The sequence below is a fragment of the Sceloporus occidentalis genome, unplaced genomic scaffold (genome assembly GCF_023333645.1).
Source record: "Sceloporus occidentalis isolate IW3139 unplaced genomic scaffold, rSceOcc1.0.p SCAF_512, whole genome shotgun sequence".
Lineage (NCBI taxonomy): Eukaryota > Metazoa > Chordata > Lepidosauria > Squamata > Phrynosomatidae > Sceloporus > Sceloporus occidentalis.
The window spans coordinates 1-20,277 of NW_028317492.1; the positions used below are offsets into that span (position 1 = coordinate 1).

Sequence of the window (20,277 nt, forward strand, 5' to 3'; positions counted from 1 at the left end):
GAAATAAATAATAAGACATTAAGGAATTCTACAGAAACACGATACGATCGGGAAAAAAATATATATAAATAATATTTATTATATATAAATTAATGTTTTTTTTTCCATTAGTAACCATGTTTCATTAAACCTAAAAACTTAAATTGTAAATACAATATATTTCTGTTCGTGTAATCAGGTCGTGTTAAGGTTTTGTAATTGTAGCCCAGAGTACATTGTTGGGTTCCCTCATTCCCTCTCATGGATTGCAAGCTCACAAGATCAGGGCCCTCTTTTCCTCTTGTACCAGTCGGTCTACCCGTGTGTGAATTTTATAGCCAGTTTGCGCATGGTCGGTTTTCCCGTTATTGACTTTTACCGTCCCTATATCGTAACAGCGCTACGGAATCTGCCGGCGCCATATCACTAAACGTTCCTTATAACAAGAGGCTTCCCAACCATTAAGTAGCTGCATGGCCGCACGTTCCGCATCATCCCCAGATCCTCAAGCCCAACAGCCAAAGGGTTGCTACTAAGCAGCGCTACGTGTATTATCTGTACAGCGGGGCCACGGGGCCCTCGGGATCCGGAACATAGGATCCGAAGACTGGGAAAGCGATAGAACTTCAGACTCTTTTGGAATTCCGATATGGAATCCGGTTATCGATCGGTAATTCTAATTCCGTATTCCCCGCTCTGTCCCCAAATACGTTCAGGGCGTTGGGGCTTAAAGCTCGGAATAGCCATAAAAAAAAAAAAAAAAAAAAGTACACGACGTGTGGCTTGTTATCATGTATTGAGTTACATGGCGCCATCATATACCGCAGTGTTGTGCAACGGTTTGCCAATGAACTGTGAAAGGCTGAAAGCAATCAAACCGGATGCCGGGAAATGATCGGACCCCCCCCCCCAGCTGTGTATACAACAGTCTGCGGCCGACACGTGTTAACAAGGTGGGGAATTATGGGGGGAACTGGTCCGTGTCCCACAGACACTCACGCTCGCACACGCACTATTTCTCCTCCCCCCCCCCCGTCCTACGCCGTATCAAAGGCTAAGAAAACGTGGCTGGAGTTCTCTGGGTTGTTAAAATTAAGATCCAGAGCGTGGGGGGTGAGCCGGAGTTTTACTGCGCCCCGTGGCGTGCGCGTCAGAGCAGTTTAAAGATGACAGGAAAGGGGAGCCGAGCCAAAACCCACAGCAGAACACGGGGAGGAATTTAAACGTTGCGCTGGCACGCAGGCGATAGCTTTACAACATAGGAAAAACATTCAAAATTAGGAACTCGTTAGGATTCGAGCGTTTCCGAGCAGAAAATAAACGAAGCGCACGCAGACCCCGGTGCACAACAGATGTTCGGGGGGGGGGGGGGCAATAAGGCTTTGGTCCCTGAAGGGTTAACCACATTTATAAACAAATTACTAGCATTAAAATATTTTGCTTTAATTTGTGGGTACGAGAAGAAAAAAAAAAAAAAAAGAATTCTTTTACTTCCAAAGAAAGAAGTGTCATTCAATCACCCAATAGTCACTCGCAGGGCGGCCATTTTTGTTTTGGGAAAGCCATACGTTTCACGTGCACAGTGCTGCCCCCTGCAGTATGTGGGATGTATAACCCGATGCGCTTCTGCATGTTGATGCATTTCACAAACCGCAGGAGGCAGCAATTTGTCAGAAAGTTTACCGCAAGCAACGAGCGGCTGGTTGGTATAGATCGCCAGCGGTGACTGTATGGTATTGGTCAGTTATCGCGGATGTTACCTGGGGGTCTTCGTATATTTTGGGGGCGTCTTTCTCGTAGCTGTCTATGTAGAGCCGGACGGTCGCGCCGGCACTTCCTGTACCGCTCAGTCTGAAGATGATCCGGGATCCATCGGTGAAGATAAGTCTTAATCCCTAAAAAAAAAAAAGATAAGTAGGGGCTTCAGTAACCTCGGCTTCCTCTGGAAAGCTAGCTGAGGACTCCAAGTTTATGTCGGTGATGTCATAAGACTGGAATGAGTGGAGTTTTCTGATGGTTTCAGGCAATGCTCAGCCTGGTTCCAGCTTGGATCCCGTCCAATGGCCTCTACGCCAACGCTCCAACACGGACACTCACAGAAGAGCAGCTCCTCACCCATTTCCCACTCAATGCCAAGAACGCTACGATCCCCATTCCCGACCCCTGGGCCTCCTACCTGGTTCCTGGAGATACTTCCGTCAACGGGGTCGCTATATTCGAAGTTGTCGGCTTTCTCCACCGTGTAAACTTTATCTCCGACGGAAAGCTTCTGTCCAACGAAAGAACGGTCAAACATCAAGGCTTCCAGGTCCTTCATCATCTTATTGGCTCCGTCTGCATCGACCTCCTCGTAGTCGTACCTACCAGACAGAGGGGCCACAACAAGCTCTCAGCCACGGAGGACCAAGACACCAACGCTCGGGGAGGGAAGACGGACGGAACGCCAGGTCTTTCCAACGGCTCACCTGGTGAAGAAATTGCGGCCGTATTTTTGCCAGTGGTCTTTTAAGATGTCCTCCACGCTTTGCTTGCGAACGGCAACGATGGACAACCAGGCGAGGACAGCCCAAAGACCGTCTTTCTCTCGGATGTGATCGGAACCTGCGAAAACATTTCATTTTAACATGCGCGAAAAGAAGCCGCAAAACGCGTTGGCTGCACGGCATTCAATATCTTCAATACTAATAATATTTAACCCTTTTCATTATCACCAGGATTTTTTTTATGATTTTGTTCATATGCGTTTTCCTAAATGTATTGAATTTTAAGATTTTTTTTGTTATCTCTATTACCCTATCCTCTTCCTTACTCCAGCGCCCTCAGCACAATATTACCGACGTATACAGTTTATACCCCACTGAGGGTACTTAATTCTGATGAGGGCTCGCTGATCGTGCTCTGGATTCAAGGCTGTATCCCGATTGGCTCAAATCACAGAAAAGTCAGTTAAATGCAGAGGCTGAAAATTCTAGAACTTTTAATACATTCTTGAACTTTTCGCAGTTTTTTTTTTCCCCCATATAAAATTCATTTATTAAGAAATTAATAAACCCCTTTCAGTAATTTCATATTTCCTATTATATAGACTGTTATATGACATCATATCAGGGGAAATTTTCCTGGAAATAAGAAAATAAAAATTAAATTAAAAAAAAAAAAAAAAAAGCTGCACAATGATTTCAAATCTCCTCCAATCTTAATTGGGTCGTTGTGAAATATAAGCACACGGCCCGTGTCAGATACGATGCTTGGCCGGGATAATATTCCGTATAAAATGCTGAATTTTAAAATTATACATCTGTTAAAAATAACGAAATTCCAAAAAGCTGTCGCCAAATAAAATGTTTATTTAAAAGTCCAAAATGAAACGTCTCCGTAGGAAGGGAAGTGTGCGGTAAGCCTCTTGTCAAGTACTCATTTATTCCGGTTACATTCATATATTACAATGTATTTAAAATGAAGAAATTTCAGACTCTGCCAACTTTTACAGAACTTACTGCAAAAAAAAAAAAAAAAAAGGGGGGGGTTTAGATTCCGTTCCAGACCAAAAGCTGTGTGCTGCGATGACCTGCTATATAATTAGAATTTTAAATCACCTACACACACTATATACGTACATTATATATATATATATTGTTATGTTACATACTACTTATGTCCTGTCTACCCCCTTTGTACAGCGCTATGGAATTTGATGGCGCTATATAAAACAATAAGTAATAATATATATATATTTATATTATTTGCTCCACTAAAGCTTCATAAATAGTAGAAGTTGGAGGAATTAGGAAAAAAAGGGGGGGCAAATATATAATTAAAAGGTGAGCGAAGAGCGATTCATTAGGGTTTATTCACAAAAAAAAAAAAAATTATCTATGCATTATGAAAGGGACATCCCAGGGCCGAGCTGGCCCTGCACAATGTATAGGTCAATCAGAAGGGCCACATTGAATAAATCCCACCTATTACATATGCTTAACACGGGGCATATCAAGGCATCGGCTGCATTTAAGTCATGCATATTAGACATTTGTATCTGCTTCCCTCAATCTACTAGACAAACACCCCGACTCCTTATCATACTGCATGTGGGACACAGTAGAATGGCTCAGTCTTAATCACCCAGCTGGACTCTCTGACTAATGAAAGTCTATGGAGGAACGGACTTCATTAGCATCGCCATAAAGCATCAGCTCAGTGTGGTGTTTGAGCCGGGAAACTCACCCAAATATCACATGACTGACAGCAATGGCGGCTCCAGCTCTGCAGATAAATGAGGTTTATTGGGATAAAATGGGATAAGACCCGGTTTTTGTCACTGACCGACATTACTGGGGGGGGGGGTTACTCTATACAGGGCTGGGGGGGTATGATTACTCCATACAGCTCTGGGGAGGGTGTTATGTATGGGACTTCCTCTTTAAATAAATGTTTACAGGCAGTTTTCAGACTCTCGTGCAGCGCTGCATAAAACAAAATCATTATAATAACGTTAAAAAAAAAAACAAAACAGAAAATTTGATTAAATTCTGGAACCCCCCCCGTGACTCACCGGTTCCAAAACTCTCCTCTCCGCAGAGGGACAGCTTTCCCGCGTCCATTAAATTTCCGAAGAATTTCCACCCGGTCGGGGTTTCGTATAAAGCGATCTTTGTAGCTTTTGCCACTCTTTAAAAGAACAAAATTAAAATACTGGATTATGGTTTTCACGGCTCCGCTAGCGCTATTAAAAAAAGAAATGATCGCAATTAAACGCCAGATTTTATATTTTGGCCCTGGGTTTTTTTTGCGAAGAAAAATGTTTCTTACACCTCCTTGGTGCTGGCAGTATACGCTTTCTTTTATATGTTTTATGGACTTATGAAGCCTAAATTCTGTTTTCTTCACCAAAAGTTTTGTTTTTATGTTGCCATGGGGATGGATTATAAGGTGCGAGGAGGGAAACAGAGTCTATTTCATCTTTATATACATTTTTTTTTATGTAAAAAGAGCAGAAACCCAAACTAATTAGTTTTTGGAATTTAGCAGAAAAAAAATATACAAAAAAATAATATATATATATATATATATATATAAAAAATGTCGAGACACCAAAGCCTTATAATATCCATTGCTTTCGTCAGGTGATTTTTAATACTCGTGTTTTAAATCATAATCCAGCCTCCATCCCTTAAAGTCGACATGGGGAGGAATAATAACGCAGTCATCCCGTGACGTGTCACTAGGACACCTGTTCTCACCATTACAGACCTTTCTTAGAGCATAAACCCCCAAAACGCTGTTTTCTAACGCATATCAGAGTCCATTTTGGATGGACTCCGGTGTATTTTACCCCATGGGAATATTGGTATATACGTTCTTTAGCTAACGGAGATAGAAAATTAGATTTTTGTCTCAGTTTACTCCTCCTCGGCTACCTCTACGGAAACCAGGAAGTGTGAATAGGAAGCATTCTTAAGTACACTTCCTGCTAACGCCCTCACTGATGATAATAAGAGCTAAACTCCCAACAATAGGAGCCAATCCCATGTATGTTGGTTGAACATCAATCCCTGGATAGCATACATGAAGTTGGCTTTTGCTACTCCCCTCTATTTAGAGGTAAGCTGAGCTTCCATTGTCTTTAATTGGGGTGCTACTGAGCATGTGCAGGAGTCATACTTAAGTATGCTTCCTAGTCTCAGGAGAGGCAGCTGGGGGCGGAGCTTAAATGAGAAAAATGGCTGATTTTCCAGCCACAATAACTACTTTGGAAGGTACTTGAAAACGGGACTGGAGCCGCTACAAGCGAATGCTTAAACTTATATTAACCCCTTAAGGACAATGGGCGGTCCCTAAACCCATTGAAAACAATGCATTTTGAGCCCGTACATGTACAGGCTTTGTCATTAAGGGGTTAATACGAACATTTCTAAAGATAAGACACACAAAAGGAAAACACAAATCAAATTGATGGAAATGTTTGCTGCGAGGGTCGCTACGATGTACGGATCATCCATACCTGTCCAGAGCCCCGCTCGTCGGCATGCTCCTCGCGAACCCGCGAACCCCGGTTTGCTGGAAGTAGGGAATACTGAAAATATTGGCTGCGATGACAGCCACGGAGTCCGATGGGTTAACGAAGAAAGCGTTCTTGCCGAGTATCATGTTACGATCCTAAAAAAACAACACAGAGGGGGCAATAAATTCTCAATATGCTAAATGCCCCTGAGGGGAGGTGAATGGACACAAAGGGCACGATCAGGGCGTTTCATGCTAATTTCCCTCCACTTCCCATGATCCCTAAGCGCAGACTGCATTGGAATCCCATTGGTCGGCTCAATCAGGAAGTTGTAAGCCACTTCCTGTTCTCTCCCTGTACCGTTTAAGAGGAAGGCGCGGTGGACTCTAGCGCCAGAGATTGTTTCCAGCCCTTTCTAAAGCTATTATCACAAATATTGAGACAAGGGGGGCAAAATGACATCAGAGTTACATTTATTGTCACATTTAGGTTACTGCCTCTAGATTGTAAGCTCTTGCGAGCCGGGTCCTCTTATGTCAGTCTGAGAGTTCCAGTTGTCTTAGACCCTTTGAATGTAGGGACTGTAAGAGGCGCTGCAGGAATTGTTGGCGCTATACAAATAATATTAAATGTTTCTTCATATGGAGTCCTCCCAAGATTCTCCCAAGAAATATCTTTATTAATCTTTATTAAAAAGTGGCTTCATGAAAGACTCTCAAAGAGGAAATTTTAACCCCTTCAAGACCAATGCATTGTCCTTAATAAAATAATAAAAAATTATTAAATAAAGTGCGATCTCACCCCATCCCCATCGAAAGCGGCTCCAAAGTCATGCTCTCCGGTTTTCATGGTTTCCACCAGCTCGGACGCGTACGTTAAGTTAGGGTCCGGATGATGACCTCCGAAGTCTTCAAGCGGGATACAGTTCACGGCGGAATTCGCGGGCGCGCCAAGCTCCTCGCACAGAATTTTCTTCACGTACGGACCAACGACTGGTTCGGCAAATACAAAAAACAATAAAAAGACAAAAAAAACCAAAACACTTTCATACTGATTACTGTGATAGACGAAAAAATAAACCTTAATAATGAACTCAATGATAAAGTAATAAATATGAATTTATTAGGATAGCGGGTTTCTAATACATCTCTTTTTTTAACCTGTAAATACTTGGATTTATTTTGTGTACGGAAACGTAGAACGGCGAACTCAAGGCCAGCGTCGGATTTGTAAAAGAAACCAATTTTTTGACCGGTTTATTCATTACCCGGACATTACCTCCGTGCATCGCATCAATTCGGATTTTCAGCCGATTTTGCCCAGAAAGCAGCTCTTTTAAGGCACTGAAATCAAAGATATTTCTCAGCATGTTTGCGTAGGCTTCCACGGAATCCACGATCTCCACTGCAACAGAAACCACGGAAAAATAAAAAGTTATGGGGCGAAAAAAGTCCAAATCGGCACAATATAGATCAATGTTTAGCCTTGGAAATCCTCTGTAGACTAACCTCTCGGTGGGTCAGGTTAAGCTTAGACGTCATGCTAACCCTTGGGTTAAGCCTAACCTAATTATAAAAGAATTGGAGACTCCATTACTTAGTTATACCTCCCACGCCCTGCAGGGGGCAGCACTTTACATGAGCCGGTGGTCAGCGTGTAAAATGTAACATTTCCAGGAAAAAATGGCCAATGCGGGCACCAGATATGACCCCCCCCCCCGACCTCCGACCTCTCCCCGCCTCCATTATAATACAAGTTTTCTGAATATAAAACAGGCATTTAGAAATATATCTAATAATAATAATAATAATAATAATAATAATATCTGTGGCCTAATAAGCCATGAAGACATACTTATTAATAATAAAAAAAATCTTTACCAAACTTATTCTAATTTTTTTATTATTATTATTTTTTACCTGTAAATGGCTTGAATTTGTTCTCCAAATCAAACTGTTGTTTTCCGATCGTTCCCAAATCCACGTTAAGATCAGGGCAGATTGTGTATTCTTCGATGGTTTTGCTGATCTGGAAGATCTTATCAGTGATGGCCTCGGGAGCCGGGCCTGTATCGGAACAGAAATTTGTTAAAAATAAATTATATATATATATATATAAATATAAACAATAGGTTAAATGAATGCTTTGGTGACAAACTTTTGCAAATGCTGAATATATTAAACACGTAAAATGGTGAAATGTGGTTTATAGAGTTTTGAATGAAGCTGGGAGGATAGAATTTTGTGATTTTAAAATAGGCGATTAGAGGAATTGATCGTTTTTCCTTATCACAGATTTGTTAGAATTAATGGGAGGAGAGACCTCAGAACCGATGGGATGTGGGTTGCTTTTCTTGGATTTGAGCTGCGATTATAAACAAAAATACATTTTTAAATTTGCCATTTTTTTTTATTTTTTTTTTAAACTGCGTTCCTTGGGGTTCTACTTTTCCGTGAGGTTTTTACCGCCTACGCAATTAGTAAAACCCGTCCGATTTCTAAGTCTTTCTCACCTCCATTCGATGTATTAAACTTAATTCCGAAGTCCCCATTAGGGCCGCCGGGGTTGTGACTGGCCGTTAGGATTATACCGCCGATGGCTTTTATCTTTCTGATGATGCAGGACACGGCCGGCGTGGAGAGAATTCCGTCCTTCCCAATAACTAAGCGCCCGATCTAAAACACAAGAGAAAAAGCACAATAAACAAACTAAATATTTTTAAAAAAAATTAGAAAAAGCATAAGTCTTGCAAAACTTTTAAATGAAACATTTTTCATAATAAGTGGCCAGATTTCCCACGAAAAGTTAACAAAATTAAAAACTCCTCTTGTTTTAGATTCCTATGGATTATTCTAAAGGCCTCACTTCGTTACATAAATAGCTATCGATAGTTCACAAAATCACATAAAAAGTCATGTAAACCCCACCCCCAGCCACACCTCTAACCACACCCCCTAAAACCAAACAGCCCCTCTTAGGAGTGAAAAGGGCAATTGAGTAGCAATGATGCCCATTTGACAGTAAAGACACGAGCTGTTCATTGATTGGTTCCAATTGCAAAAACATTGACACATATACCGTGGCCGCGTGGGAATGTGAAAACACCAGTAAATAAAAATTTTTAAAAAAATGTAAAATATGTAAAAAAATTACAAATCAGACTGTAAAATGAATGACAACCAAGATAAAAAAAATAAATAAATGATCTTCATCCAAACAAAAAAAAGCTTTTATTAAAAAAAAAAAAATTAAACTATTAATGCTTGCAGTTGGGTCTTTTTTTTGGTATAAATTTAAAGTACGTAGAAACATAGAATTTGACGGCAGATAAGCGTCACGCGGCCTCATCTAGTCTGCCGTTGAGCTCAGACTATATCTGCAGCTCACCATGATAATACATAAAAATACAAAAATATACAAAACAGCGTTTAAAAAATAAACATCGCCCTGAGCAGAATCCAAAAATTGGTAGAAACGACCCTTGTTTTGAAAAAAATGCGCCACAGGTGATATCATGTAAGTGTCACAAAGCTATGACATCATATCTAAGATTTTTGGAGGCACAAAATATCTAATTAAGACACAAAAGTGACATCATAGCCTAGTTAGCTCTGATTTTAGAATTAAGCAAGCCAATTTTCATATTATCCCAATGGCAAGTTTACTGAAGAAAAAAAACACTTTTTTCTTCCAACCCCAATTAGTTCCCCAAAGCATTAAAACCACAATCTCCTTACATTACTGTTACACACGTAGCATTTATAATATTACATTCTAAATTACATTTCAACCATTACATCAAAATATTACACGCACTGAAACTATAACTCACAGAAAAACTAAATAAAAAATAAAAAAATCCTTTATATGGGGGAGTCACATTCACCAGAAGAGACAGAAGTGTTTTTTTTTTTCTTCTAATGGCAAAAACATTTTCAGTTTAAATAAAGCACATTGTTTTTTTGGTATTCAAAGCTATAAAAAAAAATATTAAATGCACCAGTTTTGTTAAACTCGGAAATCACACAAATTGTAACGTAAAATTATAAAATCTCATTTAAAAAAAACAACAAAAAAAACTAAGTTTGCATTACTATATCTAACGAACATAATGCAAGAAATTTAGACAAATAATTTGTCTAAAATAATAAAAAAAAAAACACAATTTTTTTTTTTTTTTTAGAAATTTATAAAAAAAAAAAAGAAATTAAAAATGTGGGTACTACATGAAATCTCTCTCTCTATATATAATATATATTAATATATATATATATATATATATATATATATATATACACAGTGATGCCTGTCTCCTGGCAGTCAGAGTTTAATTTGGAGAAGCATACAGGTAACATAAGCAGAGGTACGTTTATACCAACCCCATTCGCAGCTGCCATTTGCACTATTATTTCTATTGCGGATCTATTAAAATATCTACCATCGCCCCCGACAACCATGGTAGATCCCTGACGATCCCTTAAGTCTATGGAAGAAAAAATGCTCTGGATGAAATTCTGCAGGTAGTTAATCTTCGCTTCGAAAAAAAACGTCTTCTTTCGGAGTCCGCTGGTTCCCGGTTTCTGGTCATAGTAGGAAATAGTCGGCAACGTCAACAAAGGAAGAGGACTGTCCTCCATTTCTTTAATGCATGGAAGCCAAAAATGGAGAAAAAAAAAAATAATTAAAAAAAATAAATAAAATTAAGAAAAAAAATTAAAAATAAATAAATTCAAGAAGCGTCTCAACAAATAAAAATGAAAGAAATTCAGTTTTGAAGAGCAGCTTATGTCAAATCCACCGGTAAGAGATTCAGCGAGGCAGAGGGGAGACCAAAAATAACTCTCTCGACGTCGAGTCCAATGTGGTTTCTGTAACTGAAGAAGTTTTTCTTACACTTGTCCGAAGCGATCACTGTCACGGGAGGAAAATACGTTCAAACCTATACATCGCACTCCGCCGTACACCTTGGCGAAAGAAACGAGAGATTTTCAGCGCAGAGAAGCCTCGGAGGCCGATAATCTTCTGCGGTTCGATGGATTCCGCTCGGAATTTTCCTCGATTGCGAGGCAGACCGGTAACGAGCGATTAGAATGTCCGGGTTCTCCAGCTCGCTCTGACTCTTTGCCAGGCTTAGTTCCGCGCGTTCAGCTCTTTTTTTTTTTTTTTGCACCTGTGCCTCCCCGATTACCGGATCGAGAGGGAAGAAATAATATCAGCAGTAACCTCAGAAGGTCGCGTCCGACGCGGGAAGCGCTAGCAGGGGTTTTGTATACATTTTGTCCTTTCCAGATCGCGAGATTCTATTTTTGTAACTTGCAAACTTAGAGGAAGTCGAGGGGATTCTTAGCGTATCATTGGATGGGAGACTATAAATAAATCCTCTGCCCTCTCTCGTGGGACGCGCTGACTCAGAGTCGGGGGGATTCCTTAGCATTGGATTCCCGATCGCCGCACCTGTACCGCGGTGTTCTCGAGCGGCTCAGTCCTCCCCAATTAACCCGAGCTCTCGCTTAGGTTTATATATCCACAGGGTTAAAAAATATCCGTTGGGTTCTCGACCTCCTAATTTAATGAGGTCCTCTGTGCGTGGAAGGTTTGACCCTGAGAGGTGGGCAATGCATCCTTCTGAAAACCATTTAGAGTTCACAAATTCGATGAAAATCCTAAAGTAAATTTATCAGATTATTGTTATTATGTGAATAGGAGCATGTGATTTTTTCCCCCAAAATGCATTAAAATCGGACATAGCGGGGCCCTTCCTCACTATAATATATAGATATATATATAGTAGGCTTAGAGATCTTTGGGAGTTTCACTATATTCTTAAAACACGTTAAAGGGAAGAAGCCCTAACGTTATGGACCCTATGGGTGCCTGGAGGGGTCCGCACACTGAATGCTCATGGAAGCAGTGAGTAAAAAGATTTGCTACTCGTGCCCCGTCAGCGTGGATTCCAGCGCTCCCCCCGGCACCGTCGGCACCGTCAGCACTTTCCCGAGCGTTTAGAAGGCTTCTCGAATATTATAAAGAGAGAATATGGTGAGATCTGGCTGACAAGTTTAAGTAGGGTTTAGATGGGGACCTCCTATCAACTATAAGAGGGGGATATCCCCCAACATTCCAGGCGTTCCAGCAGAAACCCCTTATATGGCTCCAAAGTAACAAGGTGGCCACTCGGGAGGTCACAGACCTCCATTCCTTCTACAGCTCCCTTGGCGGTAACGGGAGATGCCGAAAAAGTAGGCCAGCTTTGGCGGGATAGTGCCTGAAAATCAGGACTGCCCTTTCAAGGCACTGGACAGTTGGGAGGTATGGGGATTTAGAAGCAACCATGTTGTTGGGAGGGGAGCACCTGTTTCCCCTTCCCTGTAATACGACCTTTATCATCTCCAATGTCCAGGATACATGGAGGACTCGGTGCCGCGTTTCCAAGTTCAGTATCATTAGCCTTTCTAATTTTAAGGTCACAACTTTACTCTGCTCGGCCATTTAAAGCGATATATATATATATATATATATATATACACACACACACATACATATACACACACACATATATATATATATATATATATATATATATATATATGTGTGTGTGTGTGTGTGTATATGTATATGGCCCAGGCACGTACAGCCAAAAAATCCAATATATATCCCACGGCAGCAGTATTTACAGAAAGAAAGAAATTGCTTTATTTAATATTTTTATACTCAAATTTATTTTTTTTAAAAATGTAAAAATTGTTTGATACATTCTTACTACAAATAATTCATTTCTGGAAACCGGTGTCAATTTTTGGCCCAAAATTCCAGAATTTTAAAAATCCCATCAAACACGATTCTCATAAATCAAAAGTCTACATTTTGATATGAAATATGCTGGATTGGCGTTGAGGGTAAAGCTTTGGTCTTTGCATCAAAATAAAGGCTACATTTTTATGGGAATTTCTTGAAAATGGTTTTCTTAGAAAAGAAAAGTCGCAAAATACTGCCAGTGAAAGGGCTCCCTCGTGTGGCCGATAACCGGTATTTCTGTTTAATATAACGATTTTTTTTAATGTTTTATATAGTGCCCACAATTCCTGCTGCGCTTCTTCCAGGCCCGTCTCACAAGAGCTTACAATCTTACAATTTTTTATATCCAAATCCCTGAACATCAGGAACCTGTTTACTGGTCTTTCCATGAACAATCAGCCACTGCCGCTAATTCCATCGGACCATCTGGTCGCACAGAAAATATAGATAAGATCATTAAAACAAATGGGGTTAGAAAACACGTTGGTTCAGAAGAAACGTTTCCAGCTGCGACTGGGACGCTGGATTGGATTTTTTATCTTCCAGATCTCTCTTACTTCACCAAGAGGGTGGTAGATAAGTGGAACAGCCTCCCAGCAGAAGTGGTAGAGGGTAATACAGTGAGGGGGTTTAAACATGCGTGGGATAGACATACGGCTCCTGAATCTAAGACGAGACCAACGACTGATTAAGGTTTGAGTCTCTACAGCAGGATAAACGGGCGACTAGACGGGGGCCGGATGGGGCCGATCTGCCGGCAGGTTCTGTTTCTAGTTTGGATCTTTTATTTTTATTTAGGTTTTTTGGGTTTTTTTATAAATGAATTCCATTAAAACAAAATGTGAATAAAGGTAAGCTGTAAACGCGTTTCTCGTCCGGCCCCCGGTGAGTCCGCGAGGTCGCGTCGGGTGAACGAGGAGCAGCAGCAGCGCGGAGTTAATTCATACGAAGGTGCGAAAGTTAAACATTCAGGGATTAGAACGACCATTCAGACCAGAGCTGAATGAGTAGCGCCAAATCACGCTGAATCAGCAGAATTACCACCCCTGCCCTACTGCGCCGCCTGCATACTACCCCCTTCTCTGCCGGTGACCCCACGGGTCTAGTAAACCGACCAGCCAATCAGCGACGAGAACGCGCTCCCACTGAAACCAATGGTAGTGTTTTCCGCACAGACCCCTTGCGTAGTGTTTGCCGAAGACATCTCCTGCACGAAACATACCTGGGGGGCAGGGAACGGGGCAAATGTTTATAGGGGGGGTTCCTCAGCCCCCCTCATCCATTTACAACACGGAAATGTAAAGGGACCCCACAGCTGCGGAATGCATTAAAACGTCCCTTTAAAATAAAAAAAATCTCTCATTTTATTCTGCGATCCCGAGGCTGGGACTCGCGAGTCTCTCTCTCAGCCGTCGCTCCCAAAGGAGAAAGTCCTGTTTGTTTTGGCCGTTAAACAGCGCGAAATACTGTATACGGAGAACGAAAAGGCGGTTATGTCCACCTAGCAGCCATGTTTACAGCGCGACTCTTCCTACACAGAAAAAAAGGACTAAAGCGTAAAATAAACAAATTCCAAATAAAAAAAATAAATATATAAAAGGATTTACCCCTTTAAATTGAGATGAGCGACGTCTTGAAGTGCAAAAGCACCAATTTTTATTTTTTTTATTTCTTTGGCTATTTCATGACCTTTATACTTTTACTGCGGGGGGATCATTTACATTATATGTAAAAAAAACACAAAAAAAACTATATTTAAAAAAAAAAATTCTATCAAAATGTGGTATTGAGCTTGCGTTTTATGTCCTCTCGATCCAATCGGAAGGGATTTGTTTTGGGTGAAGTTGGAGCTGGCGAGACCTCTTTGAGGACATCCACATATCTGATGTGACTGCACTCCCTGGGTAATATGTCCATATCATATGACATCATATCACCCATTATATTTTATATATATATATATATATATATATATATACATACACATATATATATATATACATACACATATATATATATATATACATACACATATATATATATATATACATACACATATATATATATATATACACACACATATATATATATATATACACACACATATATATATATATACACACACATATATATATATATACACACACATATATATATATATACACACACATATATATATATATACACACACATATATATATATATACACACATATATATATATATATATACATACACATATATCACATTATATATATATATATATATATATATCACATCACATTATATATATATATCACATTATATTATATATATATATATTTACCCAATTTAGAGGGGTAAATCCTTTTAATATTTTTTTTTTTTTTTCGATTTCTTTGCACTTTAGTATTTTTTTCTTCTATTGTGTTCTGTGAGTTTGGGGAGGTTGTGATTATTGATTTGTCCGTTTATAATAGATTGCAAGCTTTTCAGCTCAGCGTTTGGGGGATCATGGCGTGTATTCACCGATTCACAATGTGTCGGGGGTGGGGGGGGGATAAAAACGTGACGGAAGTCCTGACATTTCGGTGCATGGAAATAATGGCGTTTTTTTGTATTAACAAAACCATTTCAAAAATCCCAAAAAAAGATGCACGTGAAAAAAAACAAAAAAACAGTGCAAACGTGGTGCACTATATACAGAATAAAAGTGCCCCCCACGGACCCCTCCACAAGGTGAAATTCACACTATTTAGGGTACTAAAAACTTTGGGAGAGGGGGCAGCCCCGGTCCACCTTGCACATATTAGCCAAATATCCCCCCCCCCCCCCCCAAGTCTCATAGAAGCCACACGCCATGAGGCAGCGGCCAGGGTGGTATTTTCCCCCCAAAAAGCTGACATCACAATGATCCGCTAAAAAGAACCCCCACCCCCGTGACTGTGTGCATCAGGGCCGGACTGGGGGCAATTAATGGGCTCTGGCACTTTAAGGCTGCCGAATGACGTGCAGGCTGACCACAGGCTGGATTGTAGGCAGGGTCAGGGCCGTTGGCCAGCAGCCCATTGGGCATTTTGCCAGTCCGGGTCTGATCTGAAAACATACATTTTTTTTAATGCTACAGAAAATAAGCGGAAATCACTGAGACTGAATGCAGCAAACGGCACCTCGGAGAAAAAACACCTAAAAAGTAATAAATACATAAAAAAAACCTGGCGTAGAATATACCGCTTCCTGCGCTACGTACAAACCTACAGGGGCAGCCCCAGCAAGCAAGTAAAAGATGCCCCCATCTGCCCCAGGAAGTGTAGTGCAGGCAGCACAGGGGCAGGATGGCTGCGGGGGCAAACCGCGTATTACGATGCTTTCCGCCACGTCTCCTGTAAGGCAAGTATCTGGGGGGCAGGGAGAGAGATCAGACACATCGAAGGGTTAAAAGTGTACAGAATAGACTGTTTGGGTCGGACAAAATTCGGAGGGTTTCTTACACTCACACTCACTCGCATTCTCATTCACTCGCATTCTCATTCACTCTCTAAACGCCTCTCTACTTTCTCCACCAACCACTTCCGCGTCTCCTTTTTCCCGAGCTCCGCTCCTTCTTGTATTACAATAAATGACTTATCTTAAAGGAGAAGCTGCAGTACTAAAGCCTCCTCCATTGTCCCTTTTTTGTCCCACCACTGATTGGCTGTAAAGGGAGCAGGAAGATCTCCCACGGGGGGGGGGGGTAATCTCCAAGCAGCCAATCAGTGGCAAGAAATGTCCAATCATAAAGGAGGACTGCAGCTTGTGCGTCAGGCAAGAATCCAGAAAGTTCTCACAGAGGGCAAGGGTTACTCACAGAGGACTTTAATGCTCATTCTTCTATAGCGGGGCTGCCAAGGACATTAAACTGTCCCTTCATCACCGCGTTCTGAGAGGTTTAAAACGCAATCAAACCACAAAGACACAATTTCAACACAAAGTAACAAACAGGAAGTAAACAGAATATTTCCTGATCTGAACATCGTAACCGCTAATAAAACATCCACCGGCAGATCGGCCCCCATTCGGCCCCCGTCTAGTCTGCCCGTTTCTCCTGCTGTAAAGACTCAAACCTTAATCAGTCTTTGGTCTCGTCTTAGATTCAGGAGCCGTATGTCTATCCCATGCATGTTTAATACCCTCGCTGTATTACCCTCTACCACTTCTGCTGGGAGGCTGTTCCACTTATCTACCACCCTCTATACATAGAAATATAGAATTGCACAGCAGATCAGCCTCATTAGGCCGTCTAAACCTTGGTCAGTTCTCGGTCGCGTCTTTGAAGTAGAGGCTCCGTTTAATAATGGAGCTCCTGCTGTACGTTGCCGTGGTATACGACGGCGCTGCAGAAATCAATACATAAAATGTTTTTTTTAATTCTGATCTAAGTTAAGGATGAGCTGAAAAGCCAGGCGAGCTGAAAGGCGAGAGCGCGGGATTCCTGGGGGGTCACCGCAAATGCCACAGGGCTTTATAAGGTCCAAAGCAAGGGCGCTGCAAGGTCAGGGCGGGGGCGGGGAGGTCTCTGGGATTTGATTGCAATTGCGGGGCGAGGAGCGCAGCCTTCCTTCTGGGGTCTCGGCAACGAGCAGCGCAAGGTAAAATGTCACGCACCGAAAAAAGGCCCCGAGAGACGTTGTTTAGAGATTAACTGAAGCGGCTGCTGGGAGGCGGATGTCTCCATAGAAACCTAGAACCTGGCTGCAGATCGGCCCCTTTCGGCCCATCTAGTCTGCCTGTTTTTCCTAAATCAGTCGTTGGTCTCGTCTTAGATTCAGGAGCCGTATGTCTATCCCATGCATGTTTAATCCCATCGCTGTATTACCCTCTACCACTTCTGCTGGGAGTCTTCTCCACTTATCCACCACTTCCTTACATGATATAGTAAATTCGCATCTCATGCCCATTCCCTGTAGTAGTGTGGAGGGGGGGATTCTTTGGGCCCAGGGGCCCCACAACCTGCATAGCCTTCAGGACGCCCATAATTAGATTGGCAGGTAGGAGGACTCGTCATTCTCTCCATGCGCAGATACAGCATGCAGGCCGCGGGGGGTTCGCTGATCAGACTATAGGGACCCCCAGTAAAGAGTCCAATGGGACACAAAATATATACCGTCTCCCCAGTATAACCAGTACCGGCGGGGCCCCTACCAGTAATGATTCATTACACAGGAAATATAAACCCTTTGGGGTGGGGGGGCATTAACCCTTGAATGACTAGAAATGGTAATGCCTTCCATATGAAGGACTGGTTGGGTTTAACCCGCGGAGCGCCGGAGGAGGTTTGTAAGGGATTAACCCTATAAGTACTGGAGGAAGTTATATGTCGTATGTCAGGTTTTAGTATGGGACTCAGATTGGGGGTCAGCGGCACGCGGCTGGCGGGTGACCATCACCGTTACATGGGACACCCTGCGGTTACATACACACACCCTCTATATAATGACAGTCACACCCCGTGCACTGACAGCCGGGAAACATGTATAGTGACAGTCACGGCGCACAGGGCGGCTGTCACTATATGAGGGGATTCTATGGTGACAAATAACTGGTACAGGGAGTCAGAGAGACCCCCAATGCGCTCAGTGACGGTCAGAGAGACCCCCCTGTGTGCTCGGTGACAGTCAGAGAGACCCCCCTGTGTGCTCAGTGACAGTCAGAGAGACCCCCCCTGTGTGTTCAGTGACAGTCAGAGACCGCTGTGCGCTCAGTGACAGTCAGAGAGACCCCCCTGTGCGCTCAGTGACAGTCAGAGAGACCCCCCTGTGCGCTCAGTGACAGAGAGACCCCCCTGTGCGCTCAGTGACAGTCAGAGAGACCCCCTGTGCACTCAGTGACAGTCAGAGAGACCCCCCTGTGCACTCAGTGACAGTCAGAGAGACCCCCCTGTGCGCTCACTGACAGTCAGAGAGGTGCTTATCCTCTGTATTTACAGACAGTTCCCCTTTGTACTCAGGGACAGTCCATGTACTCAGGGGCCACAGTGACAGCGGAGGGGACACTCGGGGGCCCCGGTAAGAGCGGAGGGGACACTCGGGGGCCCCGGTAAGAGCTGAGGGGACACCCGTTCGGACACTGTATGTATTCGTATATATAACGCGCACCGGCCGCCTGTGTCTCCCACTTACCCCGTTTGCGGCCGCTATCCGGATGATGATCTGGATGGCCTCCTTCATGTAGTAGCGGCCGTCTCCGCCGACCACCAGCGTCCCGTCCTGCCGCTCCCCGGGCTCGGTGCAGGAGATGATGCTCTGAACGAAGTTCTCGGTGTAGTGCGGCCGCTCCTGGAACACGGTGACCCGCTTCCGCAGCCCGCTGGTGCCCGGCTTCTGGTCCGGGTAGGGCTGGCTCTTCACGTGGACTATCTGCACCATCTTGCCGGGTACAAGCACACTGACAAGCCGGGGCACGAACACTCACACTAAGCTCGGCCGGTAGGGGCTGGGACGGTGGCTGACAGGGGGTGGGGCAAAGGATGGTAAGGGGTGGGGGCAACCGGAATCACAGGCTAGGACAGTAGGTGTGTCTAGGGCAGAGGGCGGACACTAGGTGTCACTGGGCGGAGCCCTAGGCTGGGGGAGCGGTAACAAGAATCAGACTATGCCAGTAGATGTGGACGGGGCGGAGCAATGGGTGTCAATAAGCCAGGCCCATCCACTGGCGGATATATCTCTAGTAAGGGCCGCAGCACCGCCCCCTGGCCGCAGGCACGGACTGCTCGTCCTGAAACAAGGTGCCAATATATACCGCAGCGCAGTACATACCCGGCACCGAACCCCTATATTATATAATACACCTCTATAACCCCACCCAATCATATACCATCTTATCCTTATATATATATAATGCTCCATGCAGAGATCCCTATAATATTATATAATACACCTTTATAACCCCACCCAATCATATACCATCGTACCCTTATAACTCACTTGTGGTCAATTTGTTATGTTACATGCTACTTGTTATGTCCTGTCTACCCATTGTACAGCGCTACGGAATATGATGGTGCTATATAAAACAATAAATAAATATATAAATAAAAACACATAATAAATAATTATGTGTTCAGGAGGACCGTTAGGACGTTATTCCGCACAGAGCTGCGTAATCTCGGCCGTGTTCCCGGGATGTCCGGTGGGAACGGCTCTCGAGGTCAGCAGCATCTGATGGGCCATTGACTTTGACTGATGTTTGGGGTCATCGTCCCGTTGCGTCACCCAGCTTCTACTGAGCTTCAGCTGGTGGCCTGACGTTGTCATTGTCGTTGTCACTGTCCTTTTGATAATGGGAAGCAAACACAATAGAGCAGCCCCAACTCCATGATGCCCCCTCCACCATTGGCATGATGTTCTCATGTGTGCACGCACTGACATGTTTACACCATACATTCCCGGTAGCGTGGTGGAGAGTCACGGTGCTCTTTGGCAAGCTCTGTGGTGTCCTGCCATGGACTCCACGTCTGTTCAATGTTTCGCATGTCGTAGACTTATG

The 20,277-nt window shown here is 43.0% G+C and overlaps 1 protein-coding gene across 1 annotated transcript; it reads right to left on the reverse strand.

Moving 5' to 3' along the window:
• Positions 1–1,739: 1,739 nt before the first annotated feature.
• Positions 1,740–19,157, reverse strand: LOC149271445 (phosphoglucomutase-1-like; the record flags this gene model as incomplete). The annotated part of the gene is made up of 10 exons (XM_089507416.1): positions 18,912–19,157; positions 8,493–8,655; positions 7,900–8,046; positions 7,259–7,384; positions 6,782–6,972; positions 5,981–6,135; positions 4,532–4,647; positions 2,445–2,580; positions 2,156–2,339; positions 1,740–1,874 (listed from the first exon to the last, which is right to left on the reverse strand). Coding segments are annotated over exons 1-10 (1,599 nt in total), but the record flags the coding sequence as incomplete, so codon positions are not given.
• Between the last annotated feature and the right edge of the window lie 1,120 nt (positions 19,158–20,277).